This window comes from Mytilus californianus, unplaced genomic scaffold (assembly GCF_021869535.1).
Source record: "Mytilus californianus isolate M0D057914Y unplaced genomic scaffold, xbMytCali1.0.p SCAF_4, whole genome shotgun sequence".
NCBI lineage: Eukaryota > Metazoa > Mollusca > Bivalvia > Mytilida > Mytilidae > Mytilus > Mytilus californianus.
This window is the reverse complement of record NW_026262690.1, coordinates 116,088,856-116,111,720: the sequence shown is the minus strand read 5'-3', so window position 1 is coordinate 116,111,720 and position 22,865 is coordinate 116,088,856. Positions and strand designations below refer to the sequence as shown.

General features: G+C 33.3%; 1 protein-coding gene across 1 annotated transcript in view; it reads right to left on the bottom strand.

Annotated features, from left to right (window-relative positions):
• Positions 1-6,965: 6,965 nt before the first annotated feature.
• The window catches only part of LOC127739209 (protein jagged-1-like), a 70,811-nt gene continuing 54,911 nt past the window's right edge, over positions 6,966-22,865 (bottom strand). The window contains exons 14-22 of the mRNA XM_052250830.1: positions 21,767-21,880; positions 17,946-18,059; positions 17,403-17,547; positions 15,097-15,182; positions 13,389-13,627; positions 12,785-13,051; positions 11,900-12,031; positions 8,753-8,918; positions 6,966-7,642 (exon numbers count right to left, since the gene is read on the bottom strand). Coding sequence (XP_052106790.1) covers positions 7,188-7,642; positions 8,753-8,918; positions 11,900-12,031; positions 12,785-13,051; positions 13,389-13,627; positions 15,097-15,182; positions 17,403-17,547; positions 17,946-18,059; positions 21,767-21,880 — 1,718 coding nt within the window. The 3' untranslated portion in view covers positions 6,966-7,187. The remainder of the gene's footprint in view (positions 7,643-8,752; positions 8,919-11,899; positions 12,032-12,784; positions 13,052-13,388; positions 13,628-15,096; positions 15,183-17,402; positions 17,548-17,945; positions 18,060-21,766; positions 21,881-22,865) is intronic.

Sequence of the window (22,865 nt, the reverse complement as noted above, 5' to 3'; positions counted from 1 at the left end):
CGATATAAACTTTTTGAAAAGCCAAAAAACAACAGATAATTAACAACAACTGTATGTTTTGTTAAGAAATGGTAAATTTAAGATGACAAAATATACTCTTCAGGGTATTTTTTATCATAACATCATAACACTCCGATTTTAGCACTTGATCGTTAGCTGATGGAGAGACCTTACACTTGATCTTAAATATGTTAAATAACTAAATTATCCGCGTATGAGCTTTTATATTGAAAATAATTTCAACAAAATTGAGTTTTAAATACATGCATATATATGTGTACTTTTGAATAACGATTTTCCAAAATTAGAACTTCATATTGGCTTTCAATAAATGTCATAAAAACTTGATGCGTAAAATACAAGAAAAAATGGGGTGTACGTCAATGAGACAGCAAGCCGAAGACAAACAAAGACATCTAGGGGTCAGCACAGTTTTTAATTTTCGATATATAAATAGAATGATTGGGATGCATGATTATAATTATACTTCGCGACAATTTCATATAGAAATGTACAACCAAAATAGAAAAATAAAGAACCATTAATGACATATTTATGCACATAAATTCATGTGACAGTTTCATCTACAAACATAAAAATTTGTATTTTTAGGGCTCATATTGTAGCACGAATCACGTGATTTTAATACAAAAGTATAATTTAATGATCAACACATGTTTAACTTTAAATCATAACAAATATAGAATATAATTATAAATTACTAAACATGAAATATAAAGATGCTTGGAAAGCTTTTGTATTATGTGTATTTGTAATCGAATCTGGTGCTGCAGATAATAACCTATTAAAATGATATGAACCAACAATAGTGATGCTACCACAACAATATTGACAATATACAATTTTGTCATATACTTTTTTCAAAAATACATAAAGCGATAAAATTATTTGTGCGAATATGTTTCACATAAGTGCGCCTATGTATGAATATCAGTTGTTTTATTAAAAATCCTGATCTGATTGTTATTATACATAACTTTCTGCATTGCAAATTTTGCGTGCATATTAATGCAGATAGCTCGTAAGCATCATCTACATTAAACATATATCAATGAAAATAGCATATACGAATGTAGAAATAAAAGATAAATACTACATTTCATCCAACCGAAAAATTCAATCACCTTTTAAAATTTTGAAAATCCAACCCATCAAAGGATTTGATCACAGAAAACTGCCTACCTAATTTGAAGGGTACCATAAAAGAACCAAAGACGTGACGTTGACAACATAAATGATGTTTTGATATTTTTACAATTTTCCAATTTTGGTATTTTTTTTCTGTTAGAAAGTCATTTAAAATTTAAAAGTTCCCATTTTTGGTCGTAGTTATCACATAATCAAACTTGTTTTTTTACATAACTTGTTGCAAATCTTGTTAATTAAATGAAAAACATTGGTATTTTTATATCGAATAATTATTGACTAGTTTAAGATGTAATCAGGTAACCATATACGGTTAAAATTTTAAATCCGTGCAGAAGTTTTGAATGACACGAACATCGAATAACTACTGCCGCCTTGATTCATTCCTAAATTGATTATAATGATTTTTCAGATTGATGATGTTTTGAAATGATGATATTGTTCTATAAACATAAATCAAATAAAAATGATTTCTAAATATAATATTTATACATGCTGCCTTTCATAATTGGATGGAACATATTTTGTAAAATAAAACTATTGAGCATATTGATGAAAATTTAATTGGAATTTAAAATAATTTACAACATATTATTTTGGTTTTAAATATTTTTATTTTGAAAAAGTATATGTTTAAGGGTAACACCACTTTTTTAATGAGTGCATGATACGCTGATGAACCTTTTTTTCGACCACCACTAGACCAGCAAATCTGTTACTGTGACTTGACTGTAAGTGTTGCTCTCCACCTATTGCAGTTTATTCAAAATTCGGACCAAATTACAATTTGTTTTTATCAAATCAAACTGTTCATCTGGTCAGAAATTTTCACAAACTGCTGTAAAAACTACAGTCAAGTCGTTAAAGTGCAAGGTAATAAGTAAAGCATACTTACAATCCTATACGGCTTTATTCTACTTCATTGATATTTTGAAAATGACGATAAGAATTTCTATACATTCTTTTATTGTAATTGTCATTCGAAAGGTGATAGGTAGTAATTTTGAAATGCTAAAAAAAATATCCAAACTAAGCTTTCATACAATTTTTCTTTTAAAAAATCTTCTAAATTCATAAGAATAAGACATCAGTTTGAATTAAACCATGTTATATTCAGTAAAATATATGTGAAATTACAATATTTTGTTATAAGTTTCCATGGGAGATAATCTAAAATCATTGATATTTTGAAATATTGATCTTATCTCCCTTTAAAACTTCAAGAGAACATATTTAAGCTTAAAGAATATTTTACCAGGTATTTTAGAGATTAGTTTTTTTAGAAGAAATAATTCAAAAACTTAAATTTGGACATTTTTTAGCAATTCAAATATTATTACCTATCACCTTTCGATTGAAAATTACAATAAAAAAATAGGTAGAGAGCAACTCTTACAGTCAAGTCACAATAATTGTAAAAAAAATGAAGGAAAGGTAGAATTTATTGGAATTTTATTAAATTTAAAGGCATTTTGAAGGAAAACTATAATTTGGGCAAGGTTCATGAAATAAATTACAATATAATGAGAAATCAAGTCTGATAACTCTGAGAGGACAATTTTGTACCTCATTAAAATTAAAAGGAAGCTTTTATTCATATCTCTTAACATTGTGTCAGCATTTTATAGAGACGTGAAGGAAACTTATATAAGGTTTTTTTTTTATCGTAATTGTTTTTAAATTTTAAGTAATCGTTTTCATTCAGACATTGGAAATTGTTTTTTTATATGCCTCAATTATATTGTTAAGACATTAAAATGAAACATTTTGTACAAATTTTTTTGAAACTAAAAAGCATACACTCTTTTAACATATGTTTTGAGAGATGAAACTAAAAGCATACATTCTTTTAAAACATGTTGTCAGAGATGAAACTAAACATACATTCTTTTGACATATGTTTTGAGAGATGAAACTTAAAAACATACATTCTTTAAACAATTGTTTTGAGAGATGAAACTTAAAAAAACATACATTCTTATAATATATGTTTTGAAAGATGAGACTAAAAAACATACATTCTTTTAAAATATGTTTTGAGAGATGAAACTAAAAATCATACATTCTTTTAACATATATTTTGAGAGATACCGTGAGGCCACTAAATAAAAAAATCAAACTAGCTTAAATTTGTTAACACAAGTCATCACAATTATACTCTTTTGATTGAATATATTGTCTCCAAAAATGTCATCTGTAAAAGTTGTTTTTAAAATAAACTACTTACATTAAGGTGGTACATAATACTACAGGGAGATAACTCTGTAAAAATCAGCTGAACGTTTTAATCACGTTCTATTGTTAAGGAAATATTAAGCTTTTCAATGATCAAAATTAGTGTTTGTCAAACTGCTATATATCGAATGATATTTTTCCAAGGAATTGTGAATTTTTATATTTTTGTCAAAGGGTCAAAGTAAATATTTTCTCAAAATTTTATGAAAATTAAACAAGCCAAATTAATTTTAGTCAAGGTGTTTGGTACCACCTCAAATGTAATAGGTGTTTTATATTCAATGATATCATTACAGTACCAAATAAGTTCATGGGAATTCTCTGCCATTGATTAAATGATATATACTATGGTTTGAATAGTCATGCATTAGGATTGAAATTGCTTCCAATTATGCAAACGTGAATGTTAGGATAACATTGATGCATAAATTACAACACTATTGGCTTTTAAATATTTTACAAGAAGATGTAAATCTGCAAGATTAAACAGGTAAAAAATAGTAGGTTTTATAAACTTTCAATTGATTTGACATCGATTGTTTCAGACAAATGTAATTGCATTCACATAAGTATAACTTAACGCACACAGTGTGTGAAATGTATTATACGATGTATTAGCGGGTTATACTGTTATCGTCTATAAAATGTTGCTACACATAGTAAATCGGTTTTCAGTTGAAATAATTTTTTGACGAATACATTTTACGCAGGGATTCTATTGAACTGACCTTATCTGAAAACAACTATGGAGGAATTATATTGTTACATCAAAGTTATAACAGTAATTGGGACAGAAGATTGCTAATAAATAACTCATCCTTAGATTTGTAGAAATAACAAGAAATGATTGTAACAGGATGCTGTTACGAAGTCTCCCAAACGAAGCTCCCATAATTCGTAATTCCCAGGGTCGCCTGATATTGGGCAACGTCCAGTGAAAATTGGTTTGGTCCAGTAAAGTTATATGCATTAGTGATGCCTGGGGACTAACCTTGTATATCATTCAAATCATCTTGGCATGACAAACCAGAATATATATGGTTTAGGGGTGGGGATCTCGACCATTTACAAGATACTAGAACATTGGGGGTGGGGAGGAACCCCTGGGGACTGGCCCTATACGTCATTCAAATGTTCATTACATGACGAACAGGAATATATATGGTTTAGGGGTGGGGATCTCAACCATTTACAAGATATTAGAACATTGGGGGTGGGGGGAACCCCTGGGGACTGACCGTATACGTCATTCAAATGTTCGAGACATGACAAATAGGAATATATATGGTTTAGGGGTGGGGATCTCAACCATTTACAAGATATTAGAACTTTCTCAAATGGCAGGGGGTCGGGATGACCCCTGGGAACTAACCCTGTATATCATTCAAACCATCTTCGCATGACAAACCAGAATATATATGGTTTAGGGGTGGGGATCTTGACCACTTACAAGATATTAGAACTTTCTTAAATGACAGGGGGTGGGGGTGACCCCTGGGGACTAACCCTGTATTTCATTTGATGTGCTTTATCATGACAAACCAGAATATATATGGTTTAGGGGTGGGGATCTCGACCATTTACAAGATATTAGAACTTTCTCAAATGGCAGGGGGTCGGGATGACCCCTGGGGGACTAACCCTGTATATCATTGAAACCATCTTAGCATGACAAACCAGAATATATATGGTTTAGGGGTGGGGATCTTGACCACTTACAAGATATTAGAACTTTCTTAAATGGCAGGGGGTGGGGGTGACCCCTGGGGACTAACCCTGTATTTCATTTGATGTGCTTTATCATGACAAAACAGAATATATATGGTTTAAGGGTGGGGATCTCGACCATTTACAAGATATTAGAACTTTCTCAAATGACAGGGGGTTGGGATGACCCCTGGGGACTAACCCTGTATATCATTCAAACCATCTTAGCATGACAAACCAGAATATATATGGTTTAGGGGTGGGGATCTTGACCACTTAGAAGATATTAGAACTTTCTTAAATGGCAGGGGGTGGGGGTGACCCCTGGGGACTAACCCTGTATTACATTTGATGTGCTTTATCATGACAAAACAGAATATATATGGTTTAGGGGTGGGGATCTCGACCATTTACAAGATATTAGAACTTTCTCAAATGGCAGGGGGTTGGGATGACCCCTGGGGACTAACCCTGTATATCATTCAAACCATCTTAGCATGACAAACCAGAATATATATGGTTTAGGGGTGGGGATCTTGACCACTTAGAAGATATTAGAACTTTCTTAAATGGCAGGGGGTGGGGGTGACCCCTGGGGACTAACCCTGTATTACATTTGATGTGCTTTATCATGACAAAACAGAATATATATGGTTTAGGGGTGGGGATCTCGACCATTTACAAGATATTAGAACTTTCTCAAATGGCAGGGGGTGGGGATGACCCCTGGGGACTAACCCTGTATATCATTCAAACCATCTTAGCATGACAAACCAGAATATATATGGTTTAGGGGTGGGGATCTTGACCACTTACAAGGTATTAGAACTTTCTTAAATGGCAGGGGGTGGGGGTGACCCCTGGGGACTAACCCTGTATTTCATTTAATGGGCTTTATCATTTAGAACATTTTCAATTAAAAAGATTGTGTCTATCACGAACGGTTTTCAATTTATAATCATTTGAAAATTTAAAAAAATAAAATCCCATAGGGTTCTATAGTAAAACCCTCTTTTCTTTTTGCCCCTCAAAGTACCCCTTTATAAACCCTATTGCACAAACAAAACCCTGATTGCACCACTAGACATGTTAGTCTAACATATTGTGAAACCCTAAGTTAATCTGACAAGCGGTTTTGGAGAACGGGTGCGGACAAGTTCAAATTTAAAAGCGGCGGAAGAAGAAGAAGAAGAAGAAGAAGAAGAAGAAGAAGAAGAAGAAGAAGAAGAAGAATAATAATAATAATAAGAACTGAGCAAAAACAATAAGTCTTCCCAAACTTCGTTTGGGAGACTTAATTATAAATAATGTGTTCTCCTACAGAGAAACGTTGAAACACTTTAAATTTACTATAGTGGTATTTTAGTAACACCAGACATGTTCTTATTGTCATTTTGTTTTTAACATTAAAGTTCCGTGACTTCAAAACACATGACAATCCTTTTCATGTTTCAATAAAATGCATTCTTTATTTGGATTTTTTTTCTGATACATTAAAGCACACGTAAATATAGTACAATGGCAATTAATAGCACTATTCTCTGGGGTATGCTTATTTACATGTTTCTTAATTAACACCTACAAGTAATCAAGTAATTTGCTTAGTTCAAAATAGAGTTGTTTTAATAAATACAAAATTCAGTTAATAATCTTATTTCTGATGGTATGTAGAAATAGTTCAGTTCACAAGTTGCTGTAAAAAAAAGGATGACAAATACAGTGTCCAATGAGATGTGGAATTCATTTGTGATTAAGTTCAAATTAAATCAGGATCGCAGCATCATAACGGGTAGTTAAAATAGGAACCTTTGACGATCTCATATTCAAAAATGGTTCGGAAAAAGAAAAAAAATGTGAAATTCATGCCTTGTGCATGTCATTCGTTGCTTATTATGCCAATCTAATAAATATCAGTGGTACAGCAATGAGACCATATTATTTAGTGTATCATAAACTTCCATTTTACGGCAAATATAAAACATGATTAACCAATTTCTTCATTTAAAACCAAAATAAAAAAATAAGCTAGGCTTGGCCAACATTACTTCAAGGTCTTACTACACGTGTTGAGTTCAAATCTAAACCATAACTTCGCTTTCCATATCAACTCCCACTGTCTTTGAAATTTCAATCAACTCCTTTTGTCTTTCTGCCGCTTTCGCTCTAGATTTTGAAAGTTCTATGTTAATGTCTTTGACCTTTGTTTTGGGGGGAGACACTGTGGATGATTCGTTAATGGAATCTGACTTCGATATGATTTGCATGGGACTTTTTTCTATTTTATCTAACTCCTTTTCCAACTTAGTTTTCTTGTGTTCAGCACCTTTATTAGATTCTGAGAATAATGGATTCTTATATCGTCTTAAATTTTCTTCGTTTTCGTTGTTTGTTCGTTGTTCAATATACTCAGCATGTGCTTTTGATCTTTCAAATCGTCTCTTTTGTCGTACATGAAACACAACCAATAGAGCAATGAGCACAATACCAAGAAGACCAATCGCTGAACAAATAACTGGAATGAGGTAAACTGATTCTGAAAGAGAAAATGTATATACATCTTGATTACGAGTACTAGTGTTTGATTTTCGTTTAGTTTACTAGTAGTATATTAATGGTTGAAATTTTAACAGTTCAATGTTTTAAAGAAAAAAAGATGTCATAAGGATTTTCTCCCCAGACATAGATGACTTAGCCGTATTTGAACAACATTTTTCGAATTTTTGGTTTTCAATGCTCCTCAACTTCGTTTTGATTGACCTTCCAACTATTTTGTTTCAAGCGTCACTGAGTAGTCTTATGTAGAGTAGTCTGGCAAACCAACTTACAAGCTTGGTTGGAATCTTTGTTGAGTTTACTACATTCTTCCCTTGTATGTAATTTTGACTGTAGAATCTGGTATAGCACAACAATAAGATGAAACAAGGGTCTACTATTAATCCTTAGAATATAAACGGGTGATATCAAGTTCAGTGCGAGAGATACGTGTTTTTGGAGGTATATCGATTGTTGGGTTTAACGCCACTTTCAGCACTCTTGACTATATCATAGTGGCAAGTTTTAATTGGTGGAATAAGCCGGATTAACTGAAGAGAACCATCAACCTTCGGCAGAAAAAAAGTCAATTACGATCGGAGTCGAACACACCTTGCCACGAGCGGGATTTGAACTCGCAACCTCAGTGTTAAATGTTGAGCTACTTATTATACTCGGTCACGAAGATCCTATGGTGATAGATAGTAAATGTTATAATTACTTTATAACCTGAAAATTCCGAACTCGAAGGAAAATTCAAAAAGGGGAAGTCCATTAAAAACTGACAAAATCAAACGGAACGAGTGAAAAACTACTGTCATTTTCCTTACTTGGTGTAGGAATTTTCCGAAAAGAAAAAAAAACTCTCTTAAGGTCATGTCCAAGTATACTACTTTCCTCTCTCCTTCGAACGCTTAAAGCAAAATTCAACAATGCCACTGTAAAATCAATGGCATGCGTTGTCATGCAAAGTATACGCTTACTCATAATTATTCATTGACTGTCCAATTTTTTTTTCTTTCCGAAAAATACTATGACAGCAAAGTGAAAGATAAAGACATGCGATAAATTATGTATGACATAATCTGTTGCTAGATTCTAATGATTATACCCATAGTTAGAGTGTTGTCAGATATTGTCATCAACACCTCCACTTCTATTACCGCTGCAAGAGCACTACTTCCTGTCTGCTTATGACTTATGACTTGTGTTATGTTGTCGATAGCTGTTTTGAGTGTGGCATCTATCTGATTGTTTGACTTGGTAGCTTCCACTGACTGAAATATTTTAGAAGCAGAACTAGAGATTTAAAATTAAAAGAGTGTAATACAATTTTCGAATCATTTATTGTTTTTAAGCGACATATATGGTCTAAAAATTGAAATATCAAATGAAGAATGTTGAATATTTGCTAATGTCGAGCCCTTTAAACTGGTTTTATGGTTTGTTCTAATGTTGTTCCTACCAGATTGTAATAGTGTTTAGCTCTCGCAAACATGTTTAGCCCTATCATATTCTTTATGTTCATTCCCAAGCCAGAAGCCTACAATTCAGTGATTGTCGTTGTTGCTGTCTGTTATTTCGTGTAGTTTTTCGTTGGTAATAATTTTGGTCTGGTCGTTGTTTTCTGTTATGAATTGTTTCACATTAAGTTATTCCGGGGCATTATACAGCTTTTATACTATACAGTATGCGTTTTTCTTATTGCTGCAGACTGTCTAGTGATATGTGGTTGCTTGCATCCTTGTGTTTAGCCTGAGCTGAATGGTTTTCAGCGTTAATTCAAATCATTGATTTGTTATATTAATAAATAGTTGATACAACTAAATAAGTTTAAAATGAATAACATTTCAAAGACAATTGAAATAGACCTCTTCTCCAACTCAATTCATGGTCAATAAAATTTATGACATTTCGATGTGGAGCTCAACACCATTACTACACAGTGTGTAAAAAAAATCTTGATGGTGATCCGTACACATAATGCAAGTAAATTTGAACAGAATTATATATAAAAAAGAAGATATGGTATGAGTGCCAATTAGACAACTCTCCATCCAAGTCACAAAGTGTAAAAAGTAAACAATTATAGATCAAAGTACGGCCTTCAACACGATGCATTTGCTCACACCGAACAGCAAGCTATAAAAGGCCCCAAATTACTAGCGTAAAACAGTTCTAACAGGAAAACCAACGGTCTAATCTATATAAAAAACGAGAAACGAGAAACACTTATGAATCACATCAACAAACGACAACCACTGAACAACAGGCTCCTGACTTAAGACAGGTGCATACAAATGCAGTGGGTTTAAACGTTTTAACAGGCGCCAACCTTCACCTTAACCTGAAACAGTAGTATAACATTACAACATAAAAAGACACACTATAAAATATCAATTGAAATGGCTTAACTCGATCAAAAAGACGTGTAAACAAAAAGTGGTAAACATACACTGAACGAATAAGTTTGATATATGACACAATATAAATAAAATATTGATAAAAAAAGTTGTAGAACAATGTCTAAAAAAGAAAACTCTTAAATGGGACAAACGGCGTTAGATAAAATAAAATACACAGGTAAATTTAAATATAATTTTGTTGTTAGGAGTACGGATATATTATTTCCAAATAAATAAATTTGTTGTTCACAGTACGAGTACAGAAGTGAAAATTTATCGTCATACTAAATACTTATTAAAGGTGGTACATATTAAAAATAATAAGACGAAATATAACACCAAATAAGTAATTATTGAATAACAAAAATGCAATACAAATTATGTCAACAGGTCAAATTTACACGAAAGTACGATATAAGAGTACTCGCAGTTACTGAAAGCTAGTTAAAAGCTAAAAACAATAAATAATAAAAAATCATGCATCAGAGACTAAAATAAATTAAAACACATCCCAGGGATTTAGTTTTTTAACGCCATGGACAGTCAAAGAAGACACGAATTGTGCAATGCCAAAATAAAAGTATCGACATTCAGTAGGATAGTTAGGATTTAACCTTATGATAAATATGTATCATGTTATATATCGATAAAGCAATCTCTAAATAGAAAATAAACATGGATGTGTAATGATACATAAAAAAAAAACCATTCGAAAACAATACAAATTTAGTTATAGATATAAGAAGATGTGGTATGAGTGCCAATGAGACAACTCTCCATCCAAGTGAAAATTTTGTTGTTTTAATTTGTTGATGACAAAATCGATGTTAGTGCCAATGTAAACAATATTCAAAGATCTCATTACAACGTTAATAAGTTACCTTTACTAATAAGTTTGTTTAAAGGTTCGATGAGTTTACACGGATCACATACTGATTTCCGCGCTTTTAATACAATATTACCGTAAGATTTAGGATGTGAAATACCGTTTTTAATAAGTTTTCTTATTTCTTTGGTACAGCCAAATTTACTAATCTAATCTTTGTATCTATGAAAGAATTTAGTAAATGTTTTAAGTAATTTTTGGTAACGAAATCCCTGACTTAATAATTTACCAGTGATGCATTGATTACGTTCGTTAAAATCTATGACATCACTACACACACGGGCATGACGAACGAGTTGGGATATATAAACACCGTACGAAAGAGCCAAAGGAACATCGTCGTCTAGAAAAGGAAAATTAACAATAGGGAATGAAAAATAGTCTCTCTTGTCGTAAATTTTAGTATGGAGTTTCCCTTTAAAAATTGAAATGTCTAAATCTAGAAAAGGACAACTACTGCTGTTTATGTTAGATTTATTTAAAGTAAGTTCCTTTGCGTAAATTTCGGGAGTATATTTAGAGAACTCTGGACTATTAAACGAAAAAGTATCAAGATAACGGTAGGCATTGTTGAATGTGTCAACTAAATGTAACAATGACGTATCTTTACTGAGTTTGGCCATAAACTGTGATTCATAGCAATACAGGAATATATCTGCTATTAAAGTGGCGCAATTAGTGCCCATAGGAATACCTACTACCTGTCGATACACTTTATCGCCGAAACGTACATATATGTTGTCCAGGAGAAAATTTAAAGCTTCAATCATGTCTTCACATTTCCAGTAAGTGTATCTAGCATACTTTCCTTTTTCGCTACAGAAAAAGGCTTTAAAAGAGTTACAGCAAATAAATTTGCAATGAGATTAATCAAAAGACCATTTAATTAAATATGAAACCTTTTTCTTGATAAATTTGTGTGGAAGTGTAGTGTATGCTTGAATTAAAATCGATGTGAATAACTTACCAATAATATATCTATGGCATTAAGTCGCACTTTATGTAAATTACAAACAACATATACATGTTGTTCATTAGACAATGTCTTAAGCACAGGTAACCTTCGAATTGTATTACAAATTGTTTCAACAGAAACTCCCTAAAATACAAATAAAAGTATAATTAAATATACTATAGGGATTAAGACATTTCTCATTAGAAGCACGAATGCATAAAAATAAAGAAGTTGAATATTACCAAAAATATCTTATTTGAAATAAATAAAACGTGCATGTAATAATTTTGACAAAATTTTATTCATCTCAAACATTAAGGTCAAATAGTTTTAATGCAACATTGAAACGTTTGCTTGTATTGTTAGAAGTAACTCGTATCTAGTCAAGCAGGAACTAATGACATCCTTCTGGAGCTGAGAGTGTTAGACGTTACCTTTCAATGATCGAGCAGAAACTACCGTGTTTTGTCGTCGCGTCCTAAATCTTTTCACTAGCAAGTCAACACTGAGGTTGTGAGTTTGAGTCCCGCACGGGGCAGGTGCACTCGACTCCAATATTAATTGACTAGGATTGTCAGATTTCCTACCGAAGGTCGGTGGTTCTCTCCGGGCACTCCGGATTCCTCCACCAATAAAAACTGACCGCCACGAAATAGCACAATAGTGTTGAAACACCAATCTATCAATCAATGAAACTTATTCTTTTCGTTCATTGTGTTGTCTGTTTTTATTTGACTTAAAGATTGTTCCTTTTGTATCGTCTCTCTCTTTTTTAGCCGAAAAATATGGAACAAGGCAACAAAGGGACATCAAACTGAGTAAATTCAGCGCTTATAAAGAAACTGTGAAGAAAAGAATATTAACTGTGTTTTGTATTTATTTCATTTTTGAACTTACCGCTGGCGTTTTTGATTTGTCAAATATCAAAGAAATCTTGGCACAATTATTAGATAGTTGAGGACTGGCCGATTCACAATTTGAATCCACATTATACATAATGGTGTCTTTGCTTTCCCTGAGGTCTTGGCAATAACCCCATGGTACACATGGCGGAGTAAAACATATTTTGTCTGTCTGTATAACACAGGTCTGACCTTCAGAACATTCCAGAACATTTCCTACATATCTTGAGTTATTAAGACAATTAGATGGTCCACACCAAATCTGAAACAAAATTATTATAACCCTTAAGATTAAACATAATTATTCTGTACAACAAGGACACTTAATTGATACAACATTGTATGATAAAAAAAAATTGATTCAACTTGAACTAATATATCAGGTATTTACAGGTATAATATAATTGTTTTTATCGACAGTCATTTGAAACAGTATCCAATAAGTTAATTACAGGACGAATACAATTTTTTAAGAATGCTGACAACTTACATTAAGGATAGTCTAGGCTATGAATATTAAAAACAATCCGTTTCGGGTAAATTAAGTTACTATTCCTAAACTAAGTTCTATTGACAATGGATTAAAGTTATACTGTTACCTGGCTACAAGTAACTACACCATTTTCACAGCTACAAGAATTACATTCATGCTCCCATTTTGATTTATCAGGATATGTGCGTCTGTTAAACAGACAAGACAATGGTGAGGGCAGTTTTCCTGCCACTTCCTCACATAATGTTCCAGTCCTACCAGGTGGACATATACATCTAAAAGATCCTATACCATCAACACATGTACTGCCAAATGTACATGGATCCGATATGCACTCGTTTATATCTGAAAAAGTGAGAAAAAAGCATATCGTTTACGTGGCATGTGTTTGTCTCAAGGTTTTGAAAGAATTACAGTGATATATAAAAGAAAGGTTTATATCCGGATAAAATGTACAACCGTTTAACAATTAAGAACAATCTGACAAGGTTGTTGAACAGGGGAAATTATTTCTACTCGTCGTTTTCACTGGCATGTCAAGCATATGCTGCTAAAAAGGCATAACCTCTTAATTCATTAACTTCAGTCATGTTCGTTTGTTAAGACACAAAACGGTATAATGCCATTTCTGTTAGAGCGAAGGTCAATAATTTATTGGATAAAAATACTTGCCGTTAACTATTGTGAAAGTAATAGTAATATTGATAAGAGACATTAAAGTTATTTAAACTGTGAAACAAGGGTTTATTACTTTATATTCATAGATTGTTGTCAAAAGTTCTCACACTGATTTATCTTGAACACTATTGTTAAAAGAGAGGCGAATGGTACCAAAGGGACATTCAGTTTATACGTTGATATTAAACTGACCAATGCTAAAGCAAAAACGAGAAAAGGACCAACAGAGAAACAACAGTACACAATAAAACAAAATAGAAAACTAAAGACTGAGCAACACGAACACACAAAAAACCAGGGGCGATCTCAGGTGCTCCGGAAGGGGTAAGCAGATCCTGCTCCACATGTGGCACCCGTCGCGTTGCTTATGAAAGTACAAACCCGATGATAAGTCTAAATCGGAAGTTCACTCTATGAGAAAAGAGGACGGGATTGATGTTACGACAACTGGAACATATCCGTCGTCATCTGTGAAACAGATATTCCATTACGGTCAACCAACTTGTGATGGCGTTCGTAAAATTTACGAAGGGATGACTTCAACTTCAATGACATTTGGAGAACTTAATGATGCGACATATTTACATATTGTAAATGGAACCACACTGCGGGTGTCACTATCGAGCAGAAAGCCTCGACCATTCCGAGGCATTTGAGCTCATCCACGGTTTTTTGGTTGTGTTCGTGTTGCTCAATTATACGTATATTGTTTTATTGCCTTTTTGTTATTTTTTTTTACCGACGCATCAGGGTTGCTCCTTTTCGAGTTATGTGGTTCAGTTTGTGTTTGTTATCTTGATTTGTATCTTCTTAATCGATTTATGAGATTAGAACATCGGTAAATTACTGTTGCCTAAATTTTAAGGAACTGGACGTTTTAATAGCTCCCTTTGTATCTTTTCCCCCTTTCGTAAGAAGCATCCTGACTAGCAGTTGTTCATGAAAAATTTGTACATTCTTTTGTAACATTGCCTTCTTTTAAATGATAGGCATTATTCTATAGCTTGTGTCTGATAACTTAAATTACTGTTGAATTTGAAATGTGTCTCAAATGAGGATTTACCTCCAAATTACACAGTCATAATAAAGGTATTTTTTGGCTGGTGGATTTAAGCGCAATGTTTTGTAACACTTACTGACTCTACAGTCTGGTCCGGCAAAGCCATTTGCACACTCACAAATATACCAGTTTTCTCCATCAATACATCGACCACCATTATAGCTTCAATAGTACAAATAAGAAATCAGCAAACAATAATGTATGGGCGAAAACTTTTAATAAAACTATGAATGACATAGTAATTATCAGTTATAAAGTGCTGTAATAATTACTTAGTATCATATTTTTTACTGTGTGATGTATAACATATGGTTCCAAAATTCTCCATTGATGAATTAAGGAAGTACACCTCTGAGGAGCCAAAAATTTCTAGAATTAAACTTTTTTCTTAACCTGAATTTTGGGTTTATATGACTTAAAAAAATCATATGATGGTGCACTTCTTTTTTTGCTGCGGCCCTTTGAAAGTACCCAATTTTGATGATTTTCCCATTTTTCATCAATTTTAACCTATTTTTGGGCTATTATCGTGAAAAAAATCACAGTTCCACAATTAAACTTTTTTTCATACTTTCAATAAAGATGAAGTGGACCAATCTGAATAAATTTAACTTAAAAAAACTATAGGTAGGTGTTAATATAAGAATGTTTTATCATATTTTGATGCTTTTTTGTGTCAAATTAACAATGCTGTCAATTTTGTCAATTTGTGATTTTTCTCTGTTTTAAGAACAAAATGTATATTATTTCAACTTCTTTGTTATAAATGATTGAAAAAATACATATCTAAGAAATTTGAAAAGAAAAAAAGTGATATGGGATGTACATGTTTCTGGTAAAATCATTTCTTGTTCCCCTCACCCATTTTCTCAAAATTTTGGCTAAAAAGACTGACTAGATTGGTAATAAAATTTGAAAAATTGATTACGAGATTTCAACGAGACTGTAAAGTCAGAAGAATACATCTTTAAGAAATTACAAGGAAAACAAGATTCCAACCCCATATACAAATAAAGGCAACAGTAGTATACCGCTGTTCGAAATTCATAAATCGATTGAGAAAAAAACAAATCCGGGTTACAAACTAAAACTGAGGGAACACATCAAATATAAGAGGAGAACTACGACACAACAGAAACACAACATTAAAATGTTACACACACAGAAACGAACTATAATATAACAATGGCCATTTTCCTGACTTGGTACAGGACATTTTAAGAAAAAATATGGTGGGTTGAACCTGGTTTTGTTGAATTTGACCTTGGATGAATTTGGCTTTTTATGTCCCTTTTCGTCACATTAGTCCTTACGAGTTACCAGGGGGGAAGTTGAAACCATCCCTTCGTAAATTTTACGGCCGCCATCACGAGTTGGTTGACCGTTATGGAAAATCTGTTTCACAGATGACGACGGATATCTTCCAGTTGTCCTTACTACAACCCCGTCCCCTTTTTTCACCGATTGTGACCTACCGAATTTGTACTTACATGAGCAACACGACGGCCAAAGGTAAGCAGGATCTGTTTACCCTTCCAGGTCACTTGAGATCACCCCCGATTTTTGATGGGGTTCATGTGTCTCAGTCTTTGGTTTTCTATGTTGTGTTTTGTGTACTATTGTGCCTGTTGGTCTTTTTTCTTTTTTAACAATGGCTTGTCAGTTTATTTTCGACTTATGAATTTCAATGTCCCTTTGGTATCTTTCGCCTCTCTTTTACGTTGCTACGTATCAAATATTACCCAGGTATCTTTCATGAGTTTTTATAACCACTGGGTCGAAGCTAATGCTAGTAACCCTTTCGTTCCTGGGGGTATCAACTGCCAAGTAGTCAGCTCTTTGAGTTGACATGGCATATTATTGATGGCTTACAATGCTTTTAAACTTCGTGTTAGATTTGGCCATCCAACTTTTGATTCTTATTTCGAAGACACGTGCTTTATTCCAATTTTGGTTTGAGTTACGTCAGGTAAACATTGTAATCAATACGGCACATCGGCCTATTATTTAACTTTTTTACTGGTTACACTGCCCGGAAAAATGACAAAATAATTTTTTCAGCATAGGAGATCATTTGAAGTGAAGATATGTTTCTCATACATGCATTGCTCTGATTTCTGTGTGAGTTTGACTACAATTATTGTCTTTCTCGGTTATATCAGGTCTTAAACGTTTTTATTACGTTTTGCATTTACGAATATAAAATATCACTGAATGTGAATTTACCCCAGATTTTCTTCTGTATGCAGCATTTATGTAATTAAGGAAGAAAACATTTGACAATCGTAAATTTTGCTGGGTTCTGTTTTTATTCTCAAATTTTGTCAATTTAAAGTATCAATAAGTAACATAGAACTGCATATATGAATTCCAGAAACTCACCATGGGAATGGATTACAATCGTTAATGTTGATTTCACACATAGATCCTTCAAATCCTTCCTTACATAAACAAGTAAAGGTATCTCCACTGTTCACACATGTTGCATGGTTTCTACATGGTGAATTATCACATGCATTAATCGATCCTAAATGTTGAAAAAATGTGTGTCAAAATGGACAATATAAAACAAAAAAATCTTTTTTGTATTTCATTATTCATTTCTATTGGCAAAGAATACAAAGTTTTCTCATTCCAAAAATAAAGGCTCTCCATTGACAGCAGCTTTTATAATCACCTTTAAATATTAGTTTTCTTTTTCAATAGAAGTGAATACATTACTAAAGTGTTGGATAATTTTTAGACAATGAATTTCGTGTAATTTCTAAATTAATAAATAATCAAACTGTTAAACTTTCGTAATTTCGTAAATATTATATTGAAGTTCATATATCATTATATTTCTATTAAAGGAACAAATCAATATTTATCAATATAGAAAATGTTTATAATTGAAACTGGATTTAAAAAACTCAAGTCGCTTACGAATTTGACAAGTGCTTCCTTCAAAATCCTCTGGACACTGGCAGGTAAATGTTGTTTCCAAGTCAATACATTTTCCTTTGTTAAGACATGTGGAATTATCACAATGTGAGTCCCCTGTGAGTGAACAAAAAAATAAATATAGAATAAGAAAAACGGCGAACAAATCCACAGAAAACCAGACTAAGCACGATGAACCCCAACCAAAAGAAACCCAGGATTGGTCTGACGTGAAAACCAGACTAAGCAAGACGAACCCAAACCAAAAGAAACACGGGATTGGTCTGACGTGAAAACCAGACTAAGCAAGACGAACCCCAACCAAAAGAAACCCGGGATTGGTCTGACGTGAAAACCAGACTAAGCAAGACGAACCCAAACCAAAAGAAACCCGGGATTGGTCTGACGTGAAAAACCAGACTAAGCAAGACGAACCCCAACCAAAAGAAACCCGGGATTGGTCTGACGTGAAAACCAGACTAAGCACGGCGAACCTCAACCAAAAGAAGTCCAGGATTGGTCTGACGTGAAAACCAGACTAAGCACGGCGAACCCCAAACTAAAGAAACACTGGATTGGTCTGACGTGAAAACCAGACTAAGCACGGCGAACCCCAAACAAAAGAAACCCGGGATTGGTCTGACGTGAAAACCAGGCTAAGCACGGTGAACCCCAAACAAAAGAAACCCGGGATTGGTCTGACGTGAAAACCAGGCTAAGCACGGTGAACCCCAAACAAAAGAAACCCGGGATTGGTCTGACGTGCTATGGAAGGGTTAGCAGATCCTCAGACATATTCATCATCCAACATTCGAAAACAAAATACACCAATAAATTTTATTCAATTTCCTAGCTTGTTAATAATGACAAAATATACAAAGAATCCTAAATTTAACATGAGCAACACGACAGGTGCCACATGTAGAGCAGGATCTGATTGCCCTTCCAGAGCACATGAGATCACCCCCGGTTTTCGGTGGGGTTCGTGTTGCTCAGTCTTTAGTTTTCTATGTTGTGTTTTGCGTACTGTTGTTTGTCTGTTGGTCTTTTTCGTTTTTAGCCATGGCGTTGTCAGTTTGTTTTTGACTGAGTTTGAATGTCCCTTTTGTATCTTTCGCCTCTCTTTTAAACATGCTGATTTAAGGATTGTGACTCAAATGAACAGTCTAAAGATGTCTGTAATATAGATCATTATTTGGTTTCTGAAATACCAAGGCTTGCGTTTAAAGGAAACTTAAGAGACATTTATCCCTACATCATCAAGATCGATATATCTCGTCTGTTCGTCTTTTGTTGCTTCGCTTGCAACAAATGACGCGAAGGCGAGATATAGCGACAATAAACGTCAAAATGTAAAAAAGTGTTTGTATAACAGAGTAAATCTTTATTGTCAGACACAATTTCAATCAAATTGAATACTTATTATTCATTCCGCTCCTAATTGATAATAAAACTAGATGTGTCGGAACGACACAAATGGCCCCGCTCGCAAAACAAAGCTTGAAGCCATTTTTAGGAGTTGAAATTTGAAAATGAAAGTCCGTACAACAGTTATTTTCACGAAAGTCCAAAGCCTGTAATTTCCACAAAAATCATCGGAGCTAAACCAAACGTAATCTCGATCTGTTACTCATCATAGTTGACTCACATACTAAAAATCAGCTCAATATGTGAAGACGTTTAGAAAAAAAGTCCATATAACTGTTCATTGCGGAATAAAGGAATGACGAATAAGGGTAAAACTATATGGCCCCGACCAAAGTGGTCGGGCTATAAAAATGAAAAAAACAAAAGCAAACTAGTATCTCAACTATTTATAAAACAATTGAAAGGTCTGTCCTTTTAAGTAAAAGAAAGTCTGATATTTGTAAGGTACTCTTTACGACCTTTCATTTGATATGCGACAAGCTTACCTTCTTAAACTTTTCACTTTTCGCACTAAATGACCCTATACACGTCATTTTTCGAGATCGAAAGTAGGATATTTGTAATGTAGACTTGATGTATTGCTGTGTGTTTCTTTATTCTACATTGGCTAGACGTATAGGGGAGGTTTGAGACCTCACAAAACATGTTTAACCCCGCCGCATTTTTGCCAAAGTCAAGAACCTTCGCCCTTTGTTAGTCTTGTAAGGTTTTTTTAATTTTGGTTCATTTATATGTTTCGGAGTAAAGTTCGACGTCAATTTTCACTGAATTAGTACACATTTTTGTTCAGGGGCAAGCTGAAGCCCGCCACCGGATGCGGGATTTTCTCGCTGTGTTGAAGACCGATTGGTGGCCTTTGGGCTGTTTTCTGCTCTTTGGTCTGGTTGTTCTCTCACATTCCCCGTTTTTTGATATTTGAAAAGTACACATGACTTTTCATTTGAAATACGAACACCTTACCTTCGAAAACAATTCATTTTTTACACTAAATGACTCCACCCAAACTTCTGTGGGGGACATAAATTTGATATTTGAAAAGTACGTATTATGGACTTTCTTTTGACATTCGACAACCTTACCATCGTAGGACTTTTAATGTTTGCACTTAATGACCCTACCCTTCTCTTGCGAATGGAAATTGGGTTTTAAAATTAATTTTCATTTATCTAATATAGCTCATTTGGATGTTCAATTTCATATGTCACATGACTCTATTTGGCAAAGTAAAAAACTGATGCAATATCAATTCTATAAATAGAACTTATGAAACTTACAAAAACTTACAAATATCAAACTGCTTATTTTTCTGTGTTTTTTTATCAAATAATTTTGGTATTTAATCAAACAAACAACCTGTTGAACAAACGGATGGTCGGACAGTTTTGGGTCTATTATGAAAAATGTTGAACCTTCACCTTCTTCATGAACACATTAGATCCAAGACTGTCCGACCAACCGTTCGAAAGTTACGACGAGGTAATTCTTTAAAGTATAGTTTTTGTGTGTATCTTTGAAATGGTGAAGATCCCATGTCTCTACGACTTTCGGTTCTCGAATTATAATTTTTCAAAAATTGTTTATGATATTTCAAGTAAATAACTCTTATAAGGGTTGATAACAAAATAATTGTTTATATTTATTAACATGTTGCCTTTTTCATATCGATTCTACCTGTAACAATTGTTTCAAAGAGATATAACTCTAAAAGGGGATGATAAAATCCTACGCAGCGTCATCTGGTAATACTTCATGGTAAGATCTACCTATTGTCAAAATGTCTTAAAAAAGACGAGGGGGCATGTCGAAAAAAACAAAACGAGATAACTTCTTAATTGAATAATTAAAATTATACACAGCGTCATCTGGTAATACTTCATGATGAGGTTTATCGATGGTCCAAATGTGGTCATGATAACTTCAATAGAAACGGGGGAGGCCATGTCAAAAAATGTTGAAAGAAAAAAACATTACAAAAATAATGAGGTCTTTACCACGTTGGGAAAAGACCTTAATGAACGAATTGCAAAATTATTTCCTTAAAATGAAGCTGTGCTTTTTTAATCAAATGTGTGTGACTCGCATAACATATACAATAAACGCTACAATTTGGTATGACAAGTTGAGTTACGCTATCGTTCGATCGATAATTGCTTATCCGCATATTTCTTTTGAGCATATAATTACAAAGAGCATATATCTACCCTTTCAAACAGTATACATACTAAAAAAGAAAATAAGGTAACAAAAGAAAACAGTAACATTTATGGTAAAACGGTATTTGTGTGTCTTTTTGTTATGTTTTTGTGGTGTTTTGTTTCGTAGGGTTGTTGTCGCATTGACGAATATCTCATATATTTTATTCAAACTGACAAATATCATCTTGACTCAATACTTACTCAGGGCACATGTCTTCCCTTTCCAACTGTTTGGACATTGGCAAATGAAATCAGCTACTAAATCCAGACAGGATCCTCTATTTCTACATGGATTAGGGTAACAGTCATTTTTATCTATTGAATACATAAATAATACAATGAAAACAAAAACATCATTTTAATGAAAACTGTTTTCTCTAAATACGCGTCACTATGAAAGACATAAAGGTTGTTAAAACAAATTTCGATAATGAACGATCTGACTACCGAGTAAACAATCAATTAGAAATTCATTATGGCAGTTGTGTAAAATTAGAAAAAAAATGATACTTTTAATTTGTCGACCGCTACTGCAAATACAAATGGAAAATAAAAAAATTACGATACAATAGTCTAATTTTGTTTCTAAATATTTCGAAAGACATTATGAAATGTGAAAATAAGCTTTGGCTTGGTCTCCAAATTTGATTGTGCTTTCAAAAAAAGACGCTGATAGACAGATATAAAATGGAATTACTTTCTGTTACCACAGAACATGGGCGTAGTCTTAAATATATTTTGCCAGAAAAACGATATCTACAAATATAATTCCTGTGAAAAACGACAAAAAGATACCAAAGTATAAAATATATTAAGTCGAAGAAAGCATGACAACACCATGACAAAAAGAACAAAAATAACAAAAATTGAACACGAACCCCACTAAAACCCGGGGGGGGGGGGGGGGGGGGGGGGGAACTCAACAGTTCCTGCTCCACTTCCGTCGTGAACCTTAAAATCAATCGAAAACACATAACAGTTGGTAATAGATTGGTTAATGACTCGTGTCTAACCCTAAGACATTACTTAATTGGAACCATCGATACAAGTAATTTCTCTAGCACTAATACATAATCGAATATGAAAGTTTGAAATGGGAGCACAGTTTTTGTAGACAAGGATAAATAATAAAACCGGTCTTGAAAAATAACATAAATTCAACAAAAAAAACTAAAGAAGAAGCAACATTGAAATGACCGTAACCATGTGCTCTGTTCCCGTAGTGGCACATATCGTGTACCTCATGACAAACAGAAGACAAAACCGGATTGTGTCCGTGACAGATATTCCAAAACGGGTA